The sequence below is a fragment of the Lepidochelys olivacea genome, assembly GCF_965140295.1.
Source record: "Lepidochelys olivacea isolate rLepOli2 genome assembly, chromosome: 1".
Taxonomy (NCBI): domain Eukaryota; kingdom Metazoa; phylum Chordata; order Testudines; family Cheloniidae; genus Lepidochelys; species Lepidochelys olivacea.
This window is the reverse complement of record NC_140411.1, coordinates 293,504,262-293,524,674: the sequence shown is the minus strand read 5'-3', so window position 1 is coordinate 293,524,674 and position 20,413 is coordinate 293,504,262. Positions and strand designations below refer to the sequence as shown.

The 20,413-nt window shown below is 40.4% G+C and overlaps 1 protein-coding gene across 4 annotated transcripts in view; it reads right to left on the bottom strand.

Annotated features, from left to right (window-relative positions):
- Positions 1-20,413, bottom strand: part of TAFA2 (TAFA chemokine like family member 2) — a 295,636-nt gene that overhangs the window by 4,614 nt on the left and 270,609 nt on the right. For 3 of the 4 annotated variants that reach the window (XM_084625487.1, XM_084625488.1, XM_084625489.1), the window contains exon 5: positions 7,606-7,853. The exons of the other annotated variant lie outside the window; for it this stretch is intronic. In XM_084625487.1, the coding sequence (XP_084481613.1) occupies positions 7,842-7,853 (12 nt within the window). In that variant the 3' untranslated portion in view covers positions 7,606-7,841. The remainder of the gene's footprint in view (positions 1-7,605; positions 7,854-20,413) is intronic. 4 annotated transcript variants of the gene reach the window in all.

The window sequence follows — 20,413 nt, the reverse complement described above, 5'->3', positions numbered from 1 at the left end:
CAGATTTGCAGTCATACCAGTCAGTGTGAAGCACATTTTTAGCCCTGAAATTCACCAAAGAGGAGTCTTTAAATCTGTTGCTGATCTAAATTGGAATATTGTATATCCAGTACCTCAGACCAGTGTAATCTGGGAGAAGAATTCCATATTATGTGGAATGGGAGATATGGGAAGAGAAGGAAATATTTCTGTAGCATTCTCCCCCCCCCCACCCCCACACAGAGCAGCCCTTTGAAACGGCCGAGAGGTTTGGCATGCAAGGATGAATAACCAGGAGGCAGATCATTGGGTAAAATACAGATGATGTATTAATTTAGATAGAACAAATGGGCCAAGTCAAAGGGTTAATATGACCCTGACACTGTGAACACTGTTAAGCAAGGCTGGGGATTTGATGTACAGAGACCTCAATCTGCTTAGCATCACAGCAAACACACCAGTGGAAAGTGAGTAAAGGGTTCATGAATTGATACAATGGCCTGTTAGACCAAACTGTTTTAAAAAAACATTTAAGAAGGAGACAGAAAGACTGGCTTAACTTAAACTGAGACCACCCAAAGATTGTGTTAAAATTATGACAGGTAAACAAGAGGAGTAGGGAATCGGAAATTAATGGACCAAAATTGATGCTTTGAAAATTAGGCCTAATTAATAGACGAAATAATAAGCGGATGGGACCATTCCACCCATGACCTATTTCTGGGGCCCTAAAAAGAAGCTTGGGGAAAGAAAGAAAAAAAAGACTTCTATCACCACTGTGGCTGTGGTGGAAGGATTTTTGCCACAACACCCAGACCCTGATACTCCTGGGAGGGTGCTCAACCACCACCGTTGCGCCAGCAAGGAGCCCAGCCTGATACTTGTGAGATTCCTCTGTTTTCCTGTCTCTCATCTATCTCTTTTCATCCCCCATTACCTTTCTCCTGTCCCTCTCTCTCTCAGCTTCTCCCCTGATCCTGAAATCAACTATAATGCAAGGCACCGGCACGGGGAGATAAGATGTCTGTTCAGCTCTGCTTGGCCCAAGAAGGACCAGTGAAAGAGAGGAACCTGACCAGACCAACTAGATGATGTTTCTATCCAGTGAGGCAAGCCAGGGTGCACAGCAACAGCTGTTGTGGCCAACTTGCCAGCCCAGAGTATCCATCTACGACTGATCAGCTGATCTGTATCCTAAGGACATCAACAAAAATCATATTTCCCCCAATCTTTACTATCCTGTGTCTTCTCTCCCTTCTGCTTTTGTCTTAAGCCAAAAGCAGGAAAGTGATTATCATTCCCAGCTCGAAATTGAACAGAACTAATCTTTTCTTCCCCACCAAACAGGACTGTTTGACATAATAAGAGACTCTAACCAATATTCACCCTCTCTAAAAAAGAGGATTTGATATATTTTAATTAAGTTTGTTTTGCTCAATCTCTCAATTTCCTTTTCAGTGCTTTTTGCTTGGTTTTGATTTTTTTTCCTTTGTGTGTTTCAGTCAACAGATTTCTAACCACTGGCATGAATTTCCTAGTGTATTTGCCTTGAGACTAAGTATACTAAGGTCCCTGTGTACGAAATCCTGAACCTTGTTTAACACTATTTGCAGTTGGACAGTAGCAGGGTCATGTTTTACACCTTTGACATGGTTGAAGGTGTACAATAATATTAAGTTTATCATGTGGCTCTGCAAATTATCACATGTACTACTCCAATACACGTATATTATATGAGTTGATCTAGAGATACAATGATTTTATAGTCAGATTTCCAGGTCAAATGCCTTTGAATGTGTGTAGCAATGTACATGCAAACTCTAGTTATTATTTTTGTAACACCAAAGGTGTTTAAGGCACTTCATGGACAAACAGGGATATATGTTCAAGCAAAATGAGCATTTTCAGACCCAAATGGTCAGTTACATATCTACATGGCTGTTTTCACAGCAGATGTACAGTTGCTGTAATTGGGCACACAATTGTCTAAAGACAGGCATCAGACTTCTAAAAAAATCTACCACTGCATCTGGGTTGCACCCACTAGCGTTATGATACCGGGATAGACAGTGTTATAATAAATCTTTCTGACAATCAGTTGTACAGTACGTCAAAACACTATTGCACTGGGTGTCAATCATGTTTATTCGGAAGATGAAATCAAGCCTCACTGACCTTATTTTTTTAGTTTGTTTTTCATTACTATTATTTCACGGGCATTTTTAACTGTTTTCCTGTGCCAGCACTGATGCTACTCCACCCGTCCTCCTTTTTTCTTTTAACTTACAGGTCACATCCTGTTAATCTGAGTGACGCACACAGTGGTCTTTATTTCCCTTTATGTAGCATGCAACTCTTGTTATGAGTAAGCACACATCATCCATTAATGTTAATGGAAGTTATACACACACACACACACATTAAGGGGAGAATAGATCCCTTGGATGCTGAAGTCAATTTCCTCAGTAAGCTGTTAAATTTTAGCTCATATCTATCTGTGTTATTTACAGAAATGTTTGGTTTTGGAAAGTGTGCAAGCTTTTCATTTGAGCAGCTGGAAGGCAAGGTATTGTGCCAATATATATTTTTTTATGGAAAAACAAGGTTTGACAGCAGTATATGCTCAATCTTTAAAATCCTAAGAGAACAGTTAAACTCCAAACGGGCACAAATCAATTCCAACCAACTTTTCATTTAATAATAAATCTGAACATTAACTTTTCTACCGCTTAGTGGAAAAAAGGACATAACACCTTTAACACCCTAAATATGTATTTGAATTAATTTGTTCATGCTTGGAACATAATTGCTCCCTTTATGCTAATATCTTTTTTCACACGGTTATTATATTATGAATATAACGAATTAGACTTACTTCATTTCTATGTTCTAAATGAGTAATTAAAATATAATTACTCTGCAGTTGCAGACTTTTTAATTTAAATTGGTGAGTGGCTGCTGTAAGTTGGCCGTAATTGTACGTGAACTCACTTGCTTTATTTTAAAACAACATTATATAATTTAATACAACTGAACTTTAACACATTTCTTCATGTGGGTGGGTAAACGTTTAGGGTCAGATTCAGCCCTAGGTTACACCATCTCTTGCCAGAGTAACTGAGGCCATGTCTACACTACAAAATTATGTCGCTTGGTTTGTGCACACTTGGCTCTTTGTGTCGGCACATCCTCCCAGAAGCCTTTGTATCGATTGTATCGCCAGTGTGGGGCATTGTGGGATGGCTCCTGAAGGCCAGTAATAGTTGACATAAGCAACACGGTGTCTACACTAACATTGCGTCATCCTAATTACATCAGCCATAACCACTACATGGAAAGATAGGCAGTATGCCAAGAGACCACCCTGACTTTCACCAAGAGATCTTCAATGATCTCAAACTCAAAAAGACGTCCTACAAAAAAGTGGTGTTACTAAGTTGACGTAGAGAGGCACTTACATTGGCAGGAGACAAATTTAAGTGAAGACACTTCCATAGCTAAGTCGACGCAAGGCAGCTTACGTCGACCTAACCGCGTAATATAGACCAGGCCTCAGAAGATGCCATGAAGCTGATCCTCAGACTTATCCTGTGTAGCCCAAGAAGTTGGTATTGTTAGCCAGGAGGAGGCACAACCAGTTGATTGGGTAGACTCTGGGCAGATTCCAGCCCTGGAACCTGAATACAAATTAAAGCTGCCTTCCACTTGTGAAATTCCCAGGACTGTGGTATAGAGCAAACAGCATCTTCCCTCCCCTGGGAATGAATCCCCATTATAACAGCTCCTGCTTGCCCAGGACCAAGGCTTACACTTCTCTACACCTGTGGCAGTAAGATCAAGCCCATAAATGCAACCTTTACTCACATGATTAGTTCCTCTTTACTCAGTGAGACAATTTGCATTAGGGTCATTTATTCCTGTGTGTGTAAGGGTTGAAGGATCCAGTCCATATGTGATACAGCATGTTCTTTTATAGAAATACCTATTAATTTCAGAGTGGTAAATACATCTATATGTATTTGCTAACCATAGGGTGGTTTATAGGTGTCATTGAGGCATCTAATTATTCTTACTTAATAGTTTAATAATTTTAGAAGATAAGTAGCCAGACAACAGTGCACAATATTTTGAAATCATTCTGTGTTCATTAGCTATTTTTTACAATACTTTGAACATCTTCAGCTTATTGACAGACAGATCTTTTGATTTTTAATGCATATTATACAGACAATAATTATATTAAAAGTATGTTATTTAGGTTGCAAAGTCAAGCACTCAAAAGTTATGAATTGCCAGATTTAGGATTGCCTATGCAACTTTAAAGCTGCCCCTGTGAGCCTATCCTGTGCATTGAATAAAGCAGATGTTGTGTGGTGACAAAATAGTATGTTATAATGTTAAAGACTATATTATAATACATATACACAAGGGGGCAGAATTAAAGCGGTATATCTCTTTCTCTCTCCGACCCCCCAGGAGTTGGTGGAGATTCTGTGCCACATGCTACTCCCAGGGTGAGGTTTAATGGAATAGTAAGGCCATTTCTGGATCTGGGGGACCCAGCACAGCTCCTTCTCTCCAACCCTGCTACAGCTCCTTTGCCAACCCTCTTGTGTTCCCAAAGGAGTGTGTAGGAACTGCTTCTCCATTGGTCTGGCCTGGGAACGTTCAGTGATTTTGGCAGGCCATCAACAGCTTTCTGAGAAACACAAGTGAAAGGAGGGAACTAGTGATTTTTAATACTTTATTTCTCACTCTAATCTAATTGGAATTTCATGGGACAAAGAAAAGGCACTTGCCTGATATTCTGACAGGGGGTATCTCTAAGGCCTGCTGCCAACAATGGAACTATGAGACCTTCTTAAAAGAAAAAATTGCAAGGATCTCTTAAAATGGATAACATTAGGCAACATAAATATAGGAATTTTTACCAGCTTCCCCTTAAACTAAATAAATAAGGGAAGAGACATTTCACAGAAATTCCTGGCTGTGTACCCCGAGTTTCATGTTATTCTCCGAGACACAATGATAAGGTAAATATGCTAAATTAACCTATTTCTACATATGATAACATTCATATATGCTTGTCTATTGGACCCTCTAATGCCAATCCTTATTCATGTAAATAATGTTTTACAGAACTATGCCTTATTTTTGTAATACTTGGGAATGGAAGCAGAGTTCTGTAATCTTGCAACAAGAAGGACCTCTCTTATGTGGACACAGAACACTTCCTTCCTTTTCTGCTTCCTAATTCTTGTTCATAGTAAGGCATTAACATTTCCCAAAAATATTAATAAAAGAGGCTCAGAAAAACAATTCATTTGTGAACTTTTCCTAACAGGGAATAGACCCAACTGGCTTGTGCTAGTTACACATTTCTATGGGAATAACCATGTTTTTCTTTTAAAAGCCTAATAGTAGTATTAGAATTCAGAATCAGTGTCGGCCCACACAACTAGAAGCATCTGTCAATGGTTTTTAGTTTCCTGCACTCTGCAAATGAAGATCTAGGCTAGAAACAAATCTTCTGAACAGATGAAAAAGCACTGTTTCTTGGAACCCTGAAATCCATACAGTGTGCTTGCCATAAACTATCATTCATATGCGATTCATGAAAGCAGATGACAGTTTGTACTACCACTTGTGCATGTTCATCCACTCTGAAAAAGATCAGCTTATAAGATTGGCAGGCACTCGTTCATATAACCGTACTACTGTGTATTTCTATAATGCCTTGCATCTGAGAATCTTAAGGTTTTTTATAAAGGTTAACTAAATAAGCCTCATAACCCCCACGTGAGATAAGTATTTTATTATTCCCTTTTTAGAAGTGAAAAAACTACGCAGAGATGGATGCAGAGATGTTAAGGACAAAAGTTTCAAACACCGAACTGGAATTAATTTGCAGACTGGACACCATCAGATTAGGCCTGAATGAAGACTGGAAGTGGTTGGGTCATTACAAAACTTAAAACTAATTTCCCCAGTACTAATTTCTCCCTACTGTTACTCACACCTTCTTGTCAACTATCTGAAATGGGCCACTCTCGTTACCACTTCAAAGGTTATTTTTCCTCCCTTGGTATCCTGCTGTCAATTGAATTGTCTCATTAGACTGACCTCACACTTGGTAAGGCAATTCACACCTTTTCATGTATTTATACCTGCTCCTGTATTTTCCACTCCATGCATGCTTATGGCCCAAATATATTTGTTAGTCTCTAAGGTGCCACAAGGACTCCTCATTGTTTAAGTCACTTAGGTACTTTCCAAAATTTTGGCCCATAAATTTGAAAATTTTGGTCTAAACAGTTTCCCTATAATCCCACAGTAAATCAGTATGAGAGAAATCTGGATCTCCTGATGCTCTATTCTGTGCTTGAACTAGTAGATAAAGCTTAGTCTGTATACGAAACAGAACATTTCCCAATACATCCAAATGGCTCTAAAGTTCCCAGTGTCTTTAAAGACACCAAACATCAAACGTTTCCTGTCTTTAATAAATTATTTCTAGTTGGGATTGGTCAAGGATTAGATTTGCACAAATTCCTTTCTTTAGGGCCTTCCATTATGAAGAAAATAGATGTATTGTAGACTGAGTGCACACTACTGCCAACATGACATTTTAGGGTATAGTTCTACTTTTACATATGCACCCAGAGATGTCAATGGGGAAAGTTTGATGTGTAAGGAATGCAGAATTGGGCTCTTGTCTTTAAAACTTAGAACATAAGAATGCCCCTACTGGGTCAGACCAAAGGTCCATCTAGCCCAGTATTCTGTCTTCTGACCGTGGCCAGTGCCAGGTGCCCCAGAGGGAATGAACAGAACAGGTAATCATCAAGTGATCCATCCCCTGTTGCTCCTTCCCAGCTTCCGGCAAACTTGATCCAAATCAAAACCCCAGATAAAAATAAGAGTCAGAATTTTGGGAAAGTTTGGCACCTAACCTGAATTTTGCCACTCAGTCCATCCGTACTTAGTATGTACCAAACCATTGTTAAAGCTGGGACTATAGACAAATCGGTATTCATTTTAGAGCACTGCATATTTTTTCAGGAAACTGCACAGGGCTCCATAGTATTTTATCTAAAATACTGTTTTGAAACAAAAGTAGTCAACATCTACTAGTCTTCAGGAATATAATACAAGCCCCTTATTTGCCTTATGCTAAACTTTTTCTGGAGTTTGAATGATCCAGTGCAGGATGAAGAGCTACTTCCTATGAAAATATAAAATACCTAGCTGAGAATGTCAAGTACATTCTTCTATTCTGTTCTACGTAAGTTCTCAAACTGCTCTCATCTCTGGAGTGCCTGAGTCCCTTCCAGTGGAGTATTGGTACATATTCTTGGTATATTCTTGACCAACACAAATTCAAGGAGTTTGCTCTACCTCTGAGAGCAGGACAAGAGAGGAAAAATCATTAAAGGCAGAGGAAAGACCCTAGAAGGCAGTTGGCTGACACCTCTACACTGTTTAGCAGCAGATTACATCATCTTTCCTGAAGATACACCCAATTATTCAGTAACTCAAGGTTCATGGAGCACTATACACAACTACAATAAAGAATAAGGTACAGCAAATCCTGTTAAGACTGTGGAAACCTGTATTTGTACACACCTGCTGCTGTGTGAGTAATAAACCAGGGCTGGAACACATTTCTGGAGTGGTTTTGACTCTTTATTCCTCAACGAACCTTCTGGCCCTTCCTTAGAATCCGACCAAGCCTAGGATTCATCACAACTAGTGCTCCAGCATGGAGCCAGGATATTTTGTGTGTGTGTAAAAATCAAAAATTGTCATCAGGCACAGCAGAAACCTCCTTTTTCTACTTCTCCATTCGAACTTGAAGAGTTTTACACGTTTGCCTAAGAAACAAACATATGTCAGGTACTACATTGTTATGGAATTAATTACATCAAACAAAACTGGGATTCATGGAATATACAGAATGACCGCAAAAATGTTTTTGAGAAAAGATAGCTTCCTGTATCAAAAAAGGCATGATATCAAAAAATAAGAAAAACCAATCACAGTAATGTTAGGGGGAAAGATTTAAACATACTTAAAATTTAGCAAAATATTCTATTTGTCAGCAAAAGCAAACAGAAATGGATCACTAACATTCATTTCATACAAGTACATCAACAGTTCTTAATTCTGACAAGCCAAATACTTGAAAGGCCTTTGAAAATAAGTAATTATTAAGACCTGTGATATAGAAGAAAGAGACAAGTAAGAATTATTTTTCTGAAAGATGTGTGTTCTTCCCATGTGTAGATAAAGAAAAAAAGCATAAACCAGTTTGGGAATTTTGAACAGATGAATAGTCAGAAGAGAACTCTCCTTACACTCAATTCTATTGTGGCGTATGCTATAGGAAACCCTAAGCTTTATACATATACTTTATAGGTATATGAAGTATTAGGGCAAATTTTCAAAATAGGATGCCCAAAGTTAGGCATCTAGATCCACATTTAGGTATCTAAATCAGTGGCCTGTGGATTGATTTTCAGACACACTGAGCATGCTCAGCACCTCTAAAACTCAGGCCATTTTATGTAGGTACTGCCTAATATACTGCCTGATATTTTTTGGTGTTAAGAATCAAGGTCATACAGCCTGTCATTGAAGATGTTTGCAATGAGATTTAAGATTTGACTTATAAACTCAAGATTTTGGAGTTTTAATTATGTCCCTAAATGTTAAAATACAAGCAACCAAATATAAGGGTGGGGGAAGAGGGGTGGAGGAGTGTTTTGTTTTGTCTCTGATTTGTATACTTGCTTGAATCGGATCATTTACAAAATCACCTTAGCTTGTACAATTCACTGAGATAAACATCCTTCCGGTATGTTCTCTGAAGACAGTGGAGTCACATCAAGGAGGAATCTAACGAATTAATGTTTTCATTGTAACTCATTTCCATCTTCTTCCAGAAAGTAACTCCATTAGAATGTTTCTGCTTTGTGTGAGTACGCTTGTGCACACACACACATAATGGCTAAGTATTCTGTATGTTCCTAGGGCACAGCATACAAATGAAAGTCTCGTAGTAGAACTGTTATGACACATTAGTACTAAGAGCACCTTTTTGGATGACAAAACTGTAAATAAAAATCAATTGTTCAATAAATCCTTCCGTTTTTTTCTATAACATAAAAATGCAACAGTGCAACACAAGAATATATGTGGCTTATGCTGCGATCAGAAGCCCAAAGTAGAATTATAACATTGCATAACTGCACTGTAAAACAGTTAATTAAATGCTAATAATAGTTTTCACTTCTATAGTCCTTTCCCCCTGAGTATCTCTTCAAACTGAAGACAAAGGTGGCAACGTGTTTTCTGCTTTTTTGCACATGGGAACACTGGGGAATAGAGCGGCCTCATAGAGGTACTGAGAGGTCTCACACTGACCTATCCATGGTCACCCAGCAAACCAGTGGGATCAGAACTTGTTTCCTAATGCCAAATCTCTTGCTCTAACCTATAAACAACATTATAATTACATGAAAAATATGTAACATGGGTTGAAGACATCTATTATTCTAAAGGGGAAAAAACAGTTTCAAAACCAGTTGAGAGTCACTTAGTATACTTATTCATTCCTTTTAAAAATAAATTGATGTTATTGTTGCTTTTGGTTTTAACTAAATCCATTACTTCAGCTGAAATCATGGAAGCAGGATTGTGCCCCAAATTATCCCCAATAAAAATTCTGAATCAGCTGGACTTAATCACAGCCTATTTTCTTCAAATATAGATGGCATCACAATTTTGAAAGGAAGTTTCAATGGGAAGTTTGAAAGGGCTGTAAAAAGCTACATGAGCCAGAGGCAGACAAAAATATAAATGGTGTCCTTACCTGTGATTTTAGCTTCTCTGTGTGGGTACCTCCTGGTCTGTCAGTGCAGTATGAGGTGTTTTCTGCCTTTGCCCCAAGCTTCAGAGGCAAAGATTCCTTTTGTGATTTCCCCCCCAACTTGTTTGCCAGCTCCCCCAGCTGGCATTTTGAAGTAGTGCACTCATATTTGGCTCCTGGGAATACTGCCATAGCTGAGGGAATATGAGAACTAGAGAACAAGTTAGAAAACAACAGAGAAATTTCCAGGCAGAAATTTAAAAAACAAAAACAAAAAACAATGACAAGTATCAATTTGAAATGCTTTGATAGTTTGCCTCTGTCTTTCCTTCCAGAGCTCCACTTACGTATGGAAAAAAGAGCTCCCCCTGCTAGAAGGGGAATTTCAGACTCAATCAAGACTAGTGGGTTCTGACAGAGTGGCAGATACTCATTTAGAGAAAATAAAATTACATTAAATGAAACTAATTTCACCTTTCTCCTGCATGGGTATCCATCACTCCATCAGTCTAATATTGATAGGAAGCAGCAAAGGTAGCAGAACATGAAGGTGAACAGAAAAAAAAAACGGTTACCCTGTCCCTGCCCTTCAGGTCCTTATGGAAGAGGACCAAAGGAAGATGGAAGAACTTTCCACCTAAAACTGTATCAGACCATGTAGCTGATCCAAGATGTAAAGATGGGATTAGCATTATTCCACACACACACACAGCACAAATACAAATTCCTCCATATTCCCTCATGTGCCTCTTACTTGGAGGCTTCCTAGAAAATTCCATCCCTCCCGTAACTCTGAACCAAGATCTATGAGATATAATATGGCTCCAGGTCCAAGCAGGTTCCAAGTCTCAGAGAATGGAAAGTTCAGTGTGTGCACACAAGGGGCCCTGGTAAATAAGAATCTGAAAGACCAGCAAAATCCACAGTTGGTTTACACACAATGGATGTCTGAGCAAGTAGAGAGTTGTTAAGATTACTGTTGCTTATTCCAGCCTGATGCTGCTACCATCTCAGCCATTTGAAGGAAGTGAGGAAAAAAAATGTCAGTATTGCCCATGTTAAAAAAAAAGATAACCTATCCACCCTCCATGTTTAAGGATGTGAGTAGCAGACACAAAATCTCACTGTCTTCCTGTCATGTTTTGTTATTGCTTTCCACATGGATGGTCTTAGGTTTTGGTAGTATTCTTGGGAACAGGTTAAATATCACATTCTTTACCACTTAACTTCCAGAAATAGAGGCTGTGATGTCATTCCTGGAATGACCATCTGCCCTAATTAATGTGGTAACCCATCTGAGCGCCACATCCTGACAAGTTGCCATCTCATTGATCATGGACTGGTCAGAGATAGACTCTTACGTAGGTGTTGAGGGGATATCCATGAGGGAAGCGATAATTCTAGTGCAAAAGGAAGAGTGAGCAAATGATCTGACTCCTGTTCTCATAATTCAACCATCAATTAGAAAATTCTGCAGAAGGAGATATGGCCTGGTCTCTGCAGAGGACACTATCATACTTGGTAATGAAAGGCATTGGTGAGGTGACTTCTGTTGTTCGTCACACACCTTGATAAGATTTTCAATCTTGCGGGCCTACGGGCCAGTCTGAGGTTTGTACAAAAGAAATGAATTCAGTTCCGAAACTGAATTCAGGAGTTCTTCTTGTAATTGACTATGAATCTGTGGTTCTTGAAAATCTGGATAATCTTGCAGGTTGGTACAAAAAGCAGCTACCTCTTATGATTGCACTCTGATCCTGGGATGATCCAAGTAATGGTAAATATGGATGCCTTCCTGACTGAGACAAGCTAATCAACATACTATATTTTCTAAACACTTGGCAGAAGGAGAACAGGCCAGAGGGCACTGCCTGAAACTGGATGTTGTCATCTAATTGCAAAGGGCAGGTAGCATCGGTGATGTACACAGATATGACAGTAAGCCTATTTGAAATCAATGGAACAAAGAAAATCTGGAGAGGCAACTTCTTGAGTGATAGTGTCCAACCAGAATTGGGCTTTGCAAACTACTAGGTTCATTCTTGATAAGTCCCAGGCTAGGGGAAAAAACACCTCCTGTTCTCTTTTTGCACTGTGGAAGATCTTGACTAGAAACCTAAGAATTTCTTGAATACTGGCATAGTAATGATGGCCTCTAAGGTGATGAGTTTTGCTGCATTGTCCAGAGATGCCAGTCATTTTGTGAGGTCCTGGGGAAGAGGAGATGACAGGACAGAGAGAGGAGTGGAATCTTGAAATTCTCTGAAGCGTCCTACTGCAACTATTTCAAGAGCCCATCTAGCTGAAGTAGTATTGGCTCGAGGTTGAATAAGTTCTTCTATCTTCCTCTTACAGGGATGAGCTCCTGAGCCAAAGAGCTTCATTCAGAGAGGGAAAGCAGCATGTGGGTTGTGGTTTGGAAAATATTTTCTGGCATCGATGGAGCAAGAGTGACAAAAAGAGAAATGGTTTTGAATGGCTGAAACTTAAAAGTTGTGGTATAAAGATTTATCACTCACTCTGGAGTCTCTAGAAAAGGGTTGATTTGCTGTTATCTTGTTCAGGTCTGAAGAATCGTTAATCATTTTCTCGAACAATTCTCAGAAAAGTTTCACCCCATTGAAGAGTCTCTTGATCATATTGGTCCTGGAGGTCACATACATCTCTACAAACCTGAAACACTCATTCTGTTGCCTTGAGGTGCTAAAGGATGGATCTGGCAAAGAACCTGGTAATGTCACAGGCTGCATAGTACAGAAAACTCAGGATGAGTTTAATAGCTCTTACCTTTATCTAGAATCTTCCTTTAGAAGATCTCTTTCTCTGTGGGTGTAGTGGGGAATGAGTGATGGATAAGGCTGTGCAAGCTGAGACTACAAGATGCTTATAATGCAATGCAGGAGGATTCCAAGCCCATTTTAGAAAGCTCAAACTTCCTTTGGATTTCTAGTTCCATCCACAGGAACTGAGCTTTCTCTATGATGAAACTGGTCTTGACTGAGGTGAAAGGAGGAGTCATCAGCCTTGGGAACCAAAACAGATTTGGTGGTTTTACACAATTGAACTTGGTATCATTTTTGGGTAACACTGATGATGGACCTCTTCTTTTCCAGGTTGACCTATTCAAAGTCCACTATCTTCTCCATCAATTCTGATACCTAAAAGGCACTGTATCCTGCTTTATTTTGCTTCATCTTGAAGAGGTCTTGGACTGAAGGAAGTTGCATGGCTGGGTTAATTATTTTTAATGAACAAGATCCACCAACTCACTGACTTGTTTGTCCGGCAAGAAAAGGCACCTGAATCATCAGATTCAGATTGGTCCAAGTCAGAGCAGGAGAGTTCTCCTCCCTCTGCTGCACTTAGGGGAACTGACTAACTCCTCTGAGTATGAGACAGGCTGAGATTTTCTTTTCTTAGTGACTACTATCTGTTTCCTGGGGAGAAGTCTAACAGGAATGAGGGAGGGTGGTACTCTTGAGGTTTTCTGCAAATAGTGCTAGAGGATAGAGAGCAGTCTGGTGAGAACTGTAGGACTCAGGACCATGGGAAATCATGCATCTTGGACATATGGGGTCCAATTCTCCACTTCATTACATCAGTATTACACTGATGTCATTTCAGTTAAATAGGCATACAACTGATGTAACACAGATGCTGAATGATGGCAAGCACAGTTTGGGTCTACCGTACAAGCTAGGAACACTACCTGGATAGTAGGGGCAAAAAGAGCCTACTGCTATATAAGTCCCACACTTCAAGCATTTTCTTCCCCTCCAACTGACCCAATCTTGGCTCCTGGCTGACATTTCACTACTGGGCAACTCAAGAGGTAGGAGAAGCTGGCAGTGAGATCCTAAAGAGCCAGTTCATTCACTGTAAAAGGCTACTAAACATCACAAAGAGTCTTCCTAGCGTTGCTGCAACAAGTGGAGAGAGACTACAAGTATACGGAGCTGAAAATGGGAGCTGCGACCTCTTTATCTTAGCACTAAAACCATTCTATGGGGAAGTGCTGGAGAAAACCAGAAGACTATGGAAATCCCCGGCTTTCCATTAATGCTTCAGTGAATGAACCAAAACCCTATGTGGAAGCAGAAGAGCCTTCAGGAAGCAGAAGATTGCTCTGCAAACATGTGTACGGTATTTCAAACATGCCAGTGAGGGGAGCTGACAAGCAACTGAAAAAAAATCACAAGAGGAATCTTGTGGGACAAAGGCAAAAAACCCTTCTGTACTGGGCTAAAGAACTGTTGCGTTACCATGTGGAAGCCAGAAACGTTTGACAAAATCACCTAATTAATGACCTATAATTCAAATACCATTTGATATTTTTCTGCACAAATATTCTCCTTTGCTTTCAGAGTAAGTCTGGCAATTTTCAAGCTACACAGATGCTAAAATAGGGCTGTATAATGGTTGCAACCTTAACTGAGGAGAGGCTCCCCCATCTCCAAAATGTATTTAAATATGATACTGTGATAGATATTGTTATTAATAATATAATATTGCTTTAAATGTGATTGGGGCCATGATTCACAAAGGATTTAACCTCTTAAGATTTCTGTAGTATCTCTTCTCCCACAAAAGTGAATTGAGGCACCTCAAAAAAAAAAGTTTGAAGGAGAGTAGCCAAAGGGACATGTCCAAGGACAAGCAGCTGGGTACAAAAATAGAACAGGACAGAACACAAAGAGACAGAGCAACCAGCTCCCAAACAGCCACTCACAAAAAATAACTACAGTCTGTGTGCAGAAGCCCTCTTCTTTCAAGGGTTATGTTGACAAGTTCCTTGTCCTCAAAAAACATTTCATGCTGTTCTATCTCCTCACCATTTCTCTCAGTAACCTCAGCACCTATGGAAACTTGAAATGAACTAAACAGGTAAAGTAAATCGATTTGAAAATGGTAATCTGCATTGGTGTGGACTTTTTAGAACATTTCTATAGTGGTCTTTACTTCTCAAACAAGCTTTCCTGCCCTTTGTGGAAATCTGGCTAAGGCTACACTGTTTCATAGCTTGACATTAGAAATGTATGTCCACAGGGTCCAACATTCAGATTTGGTGTGTGTCGCTCTGACATTTAAACTTACTTGTATTTAGAAACAGATATCTGCATGCCTGATCTATGGTTGCCAACTATCTGTTTGCAGGAAACCGAACACCCTTGCCCCCGCCCCCTACCCCACCCCTGCCGTGAGACCCCTTCCCTGCCCCATCCCTTCTCTGAGGCCCCGCCCCCCGCTCACTACATCCCTCCTCCCTCCATTGCTTGCTCTTCCCCACCCTCGCTCACTTGCTCATTTTCACCGGGCTGGGCCAGGGGGTTGGAGTGCAGGAGTGGGTGAGGGCTCTGGCTTTGGGATATGGGCTCTGGGTGGGGCTGTAGATTAGGGGTTTGGGGTGCAGGAGGGGGCTCTGGGCTGGGGCCAAGGGGTTCGGAGTGTGGGAGGGGGCTCAAGCTGGGGCAGAGGTGCAGGAGGGGGTGAGGGCTCTGGGGTGGGGCAGGGATAAGGGGTTTGGGGTGCAGGAGAGGGCTCTGAGCTGGGGCCAAGGGGTTCAGAGTGTGGGAGGGGGCTCCAGGAGGCAGTTTGGCTGCGGGAGGAGGCTCAGGGCTGCCACAGGGGATTGGGGCACAGGAGGGGATGCGGGCTCCGGCCGGGCAGCGTTTACCTCACGTGGCTCCCAGGAAGCAGCCGGCATCTCCCTCTGGCTCCTAGGCAGAGGCACAGACAGGTGTCTCCGTGCACTACTCCTGCCTGCAGGCACTGACACCGCAGCTCCTATTGGCCAGGGTTCCCAGCCAATGGGAACTGCGGAGCTGGCGCTTGGGACACAGACAGCACACTGAGCCCCTATGGCCACCCTATGCTTACAAGCCAGAGGGAAATGCCAGCTGCTTCCCGGGAACCACACAGAGCCAGGCAGGCACCCTGCCTTCACAGCTGCTGGCAGCCAACTGGACTTTTAACGGCCTGGTCAGCGATGCTGACTGGAGCCAGCACGGTCCCTTTTCGACTGGGTGTTCCAGCCAAAAACCAGATGGCTTGTGACCCTAGCCTGATCCAAACCACAGTGAAGTCCCTGGGAATTGTTCCATTGATTTCACTGGTCTGCGGAGCAGACCCTATGTACTTGTTCCACCTGAAGATCTAGTAAATGTCTAAGTGACCTAAATTGCACCTACAAATAAGTGAGGTACAAAACAGGTGTGAAAAGGAAGTTAAGGCCAGGTTGGAAATCAGGCCCAGTATGTGCCATGTGGCTGAACTAACATAGCCAGTGGAACCTTACAGTTTGCATTTCTGTAGTTTTTGGTATTCAGTTGTATCAACAAAGGGCTTTGCATTTAATTACGTATGTGATTTAGATTCTAGATGTTGCACATTTAAGTAATGAAGATGGGCTGCCTATGGACTCAGTCCTGCTGAAAGAAGTGCAGAGGCAAAGTGCTAAGGCTCAGTCCACACTCTGTAATGAAGTCCTGCTCAGCACTGTCAGCAAACCCCTTTGCATGCCCTCAAGCCAGCCAAGTCCAAAAAACACCATACAAGCAAGTATTACGACAGACAAACAAAACAAAAACCAGTAGAACCAATTAGATAAGAATATAGATTAACAAGCAACCCCACAGTCTGATTCCCCTTTATCCTGTTATACCTGTGATTGTGATTATTGCTTGTGTTGCTTTAGCTAAACTTATAGTGTAAGCTCTATGGGGCAATTATGTTTTTTTCTAGGCTTTGTATACTTTTGGTACTATATAAATAGATAAACAACAACCAGCTCTGGGCCCAAATTGGCCTGAAATAAATTAAGTATTGTAAGTAGAAGGAAGTGGACACACCCAGCGCATAGTAATTTAAATACAATCCATTACATGCAACAATGTGCACAGAAGCTATTTTTAGGGTTTTCAGTTATTCTGATAGCCAGTGAAGACTGGTGGCTCCACAGTAGGGGCTGTACTTGAACAAAATGAGAGTAGGGGTAGGCAATATGTGCAAGAAAACAGTATCTCTTGCAGCCAACTTCCTAGTGCTTCGTGTTGTATGATGGGATCAGTTTTCTTTGGCGCAGAGAAAGTGTTATAGCAGATCAATCCAACATTCTGTCTCTGACAGTGGCTAGTACCAGAATCTAACCTGCACACAGAAACGTTCCACCCTATCTCCATTACTACCTTGTTTATAACATGAGGATTTATATATTTTTCATGAAATGCATTTAATCTCGAAAAACTGTATTTGGTGTACACTGCAATTTTAATGATGAGATACTGGGGTGCCGGGAGCAGCTCTGATAAGTATGTGCTCAGATGACAAAAAAAATTCTTTTAAAAAAAATTGATTGCCCATAGGCTTTGAAAGAAATCTTCTGACAATAATACTGTAATAAAGAGTAATCACTCTTTTCTGTGTCTAATATTTTGCTACAGTATTTGCACATAATTGTGTTATGATCACATTCTTTCTATGAACCACAAAATATTGCTAGACACTGAAGATATGTGTACTGTTTCTATAATCAGAAAGGGAATATTCTAGGTAGGAGCTCTGCAGTGAAGCAGAGAGAGAGAGTAGCTTTAGGGATAACAGTTTTCTCTTTTCTAATAAAGCCCCTTGTTCAGTTTTAGAAGAAAGCAACTTCTAAAATTATTTTACATGACAGAACAGAGTCATTTTTTTAGGCTCTATTGGCTTGCAATGTCAGTAGTTGGACATATTTCAAATTTACCAGTGGCAACAGCAAAGGAAATCAGTGTGAGATATGTGTCCCCACATTAACCGCAGCTACCCTATTAGTATGTAGTCTATCAGTTAAACTGCAGTATACAGTATATGCCATTTTTCAAGATCAAAACCATTTCATCACAAATATGGTGGGCTCTAGTCCGAACCCACCATAACATTTGGAAGAAGGAAGAGGAGGGGGGGAAGGAAGGATAGTCTAGCAGGAGGGCAGTACTTTTTTTCAACCTTAGCAGCAGCACAAACAGCAATACTCATTCTGGTTTTTTCCCCTCAGCTGCAGCCTAAAGTGCCTATGCATCTGTTGTGATTCAGGAAGACAAATCATCAGCCAACATAGCTATCGCTTCACTGTCACTAACATCAGGCTTGGTTTTCCATTTTCCTTTTCTTGCCAGATCTGGGGACTCATTCTCAACCCTCTCACGCTGCTTCTTCTTATTCATTATCATCCTTCCCTTCCAGGATATAAGGATCGTAGAGAGTGACAGCAGCAAAAAAGGAGGTTGTGACTGCAGCAGTAATAGCTGTGGAAATATTAATGCTACTTCCTGATGCTTAACATCTTGCTAATCATCACCCTGGCTCTGGCCTTCATTTTTTAGGATACTTGAGAAGTTTGTGGCAAGGCATCTTTGGCAATAACTGGAGTCCGCAGATTTCACGGACACCACCTGGTGTGGTATTAGACCAGATTTTGGTACTGACATAGCTCTGGTTTCATTGTTTGATGATCATCCCCTAATACTGGACAAAGTCAAGGTACCCAGCTAATTCTTCTAGATCTATCTGCTGATTTGAATTCATTGATTACAACGTGGATAAGGCTTTGGACCCTGCCAATAACAGGGGAAGTAGTGCTGGAGTAGCTCCATTCTTTTGTCTCCAAGAGGACCCAAAGAGAAGTGTTGGGTGATTGTTTTTCTGCCCCCAAAGGTTCCCTGGTGTGAAGTGCCATGAGATTCAGCTGAGTCACTTTTCCTGTTCTAATCACTAGGGGAAAGAGAGATGCTCTCGGCTGCAGTGATATCCAGATGCATCTGTTTTTCATTAGATCTGGATAGGGGTGTTTTTCAGCTTGCCCATTAGTAGTTAAGATTGGGGAGTGGAGGAAAGATGTCTGGCTGAAACTCAACCCACATCAAACAGAGAAAGTGCTGACTGGCAGGGATAAACATACAAAGGAGATGGTGGAGCTTTTAGCGGTCTTTGTAACAGATAGCGTTTGCTCTACTGTTGTTAGTAAAGTATACAATCTCAGGGACCTGTAGATCCCCAGCTGACTTCATCAAGAAGCAGCAGTGGACAAGGATGGAGGAGTCTGTTCCTTTAATTGCCAACAGTGTGTCCATATGTAAAGTCATCTAGCTGATGTATTTTTTATTCCATGTGCCAAGAGAGTTTGTGATAGGCTTATTTTATAAATTAAAATACAAATAAAATTAATGCAGCCCCTCGCAGCTGCTGTAATGAATTTAGAAACATTTCAACATTTGTATGTGAGAGAGAGGGGGAGACAGAGGTAAAAATATCAGGGTCACCGAATACACAGGAACCAGTGTGTTTATTTAGTTTAGTGTGTTGGTCCTGTTGACCACCCTTTGGCATGGCCAGTTGGTGAGTTTGGACATCATGTCTTCTCTTCTTCCACAAACATGATGTTTGATTTTTTTCTTCTAAACTTTGGATGCCATGATGCAAAATTAGATTAAATGGAAAATTATGAATATCTGACTCCAGGCTCTCTCTAATATTGTTTTGGAATGTAAATAAACACACTCGATATGGATTTCTCTCTACCCCTGTAATACTTCTCTTCTATTTCTTTATGTCCCTGCAATATTTATGATTTTTACAGTAGTCGATTTCTGATGTTGGTTTGGAATATAGTTACTTAGTAATATATCCAATATTGATTTCTCTCTGATCTAAAGTATGTTTTCCCCACACATTATTCAAGAATACTAGCCCAATTTTAAGAGTGTTGAGCACTCACAGTTCCCACTGCAAGGTAAGATATGGGCACTCAGCACTTCTGAAAATTAGACCATACATTTACAAAAGTTTGCACCTAATACACTTGCATTTCTACTAGGGCTGTTGCAGTTAACTCACGCGATTAACTCAAAAAAATTAATCGCGATTAATCGCACGGTTAAACAATAGAATACCAATTGAACTTTATTAAATATTTTTGAATGTTTTCTACATTTTCAAATATATTGATTTCAGTCACAACACAGAATACAAACTGTACAGTGCTCACTTTATATTTATTTTTATTACCAATATTTGCACCGTAAAAAAAATTATTGTATAATTGTATTCAATTCACCTAATACAAGTACTGTAATGCAATTTCTTTATCATGAAAGTTGAACTTACAAATATAGAATTATGTACAAAAGAATAACTGCATTCAAAAATAAAACAATGCAAAAATGTAGAGCCTACAAGTCCACTCAACCCTAATTCAGCCAGTCGCTCAGACAAACAAGTTTGGTTTAATTTGCAGGAGATAATGCTGCCTGCTTCTTGTTTACAATGTCACCTGAAAATGAGAACAGGCATTCACATGGCACTTTGTAGCCAGCATTGCAAGATATTTACATGTCATATGCTAAACATTAGTATACCCCTTTATTCTTCAGCCACCATTCCAGAGGACATGCTTCCATGCTGATGATGCTCGTTAAAAAAATAATGCATTAATTACATTTGTGACTGAACTCCTTGAGGGAGAATTGTATGTCTCTTGTTCTGTTTTACCTGCATTTTGCCATATATTTCATGTCATAGCCGTCTCGGATG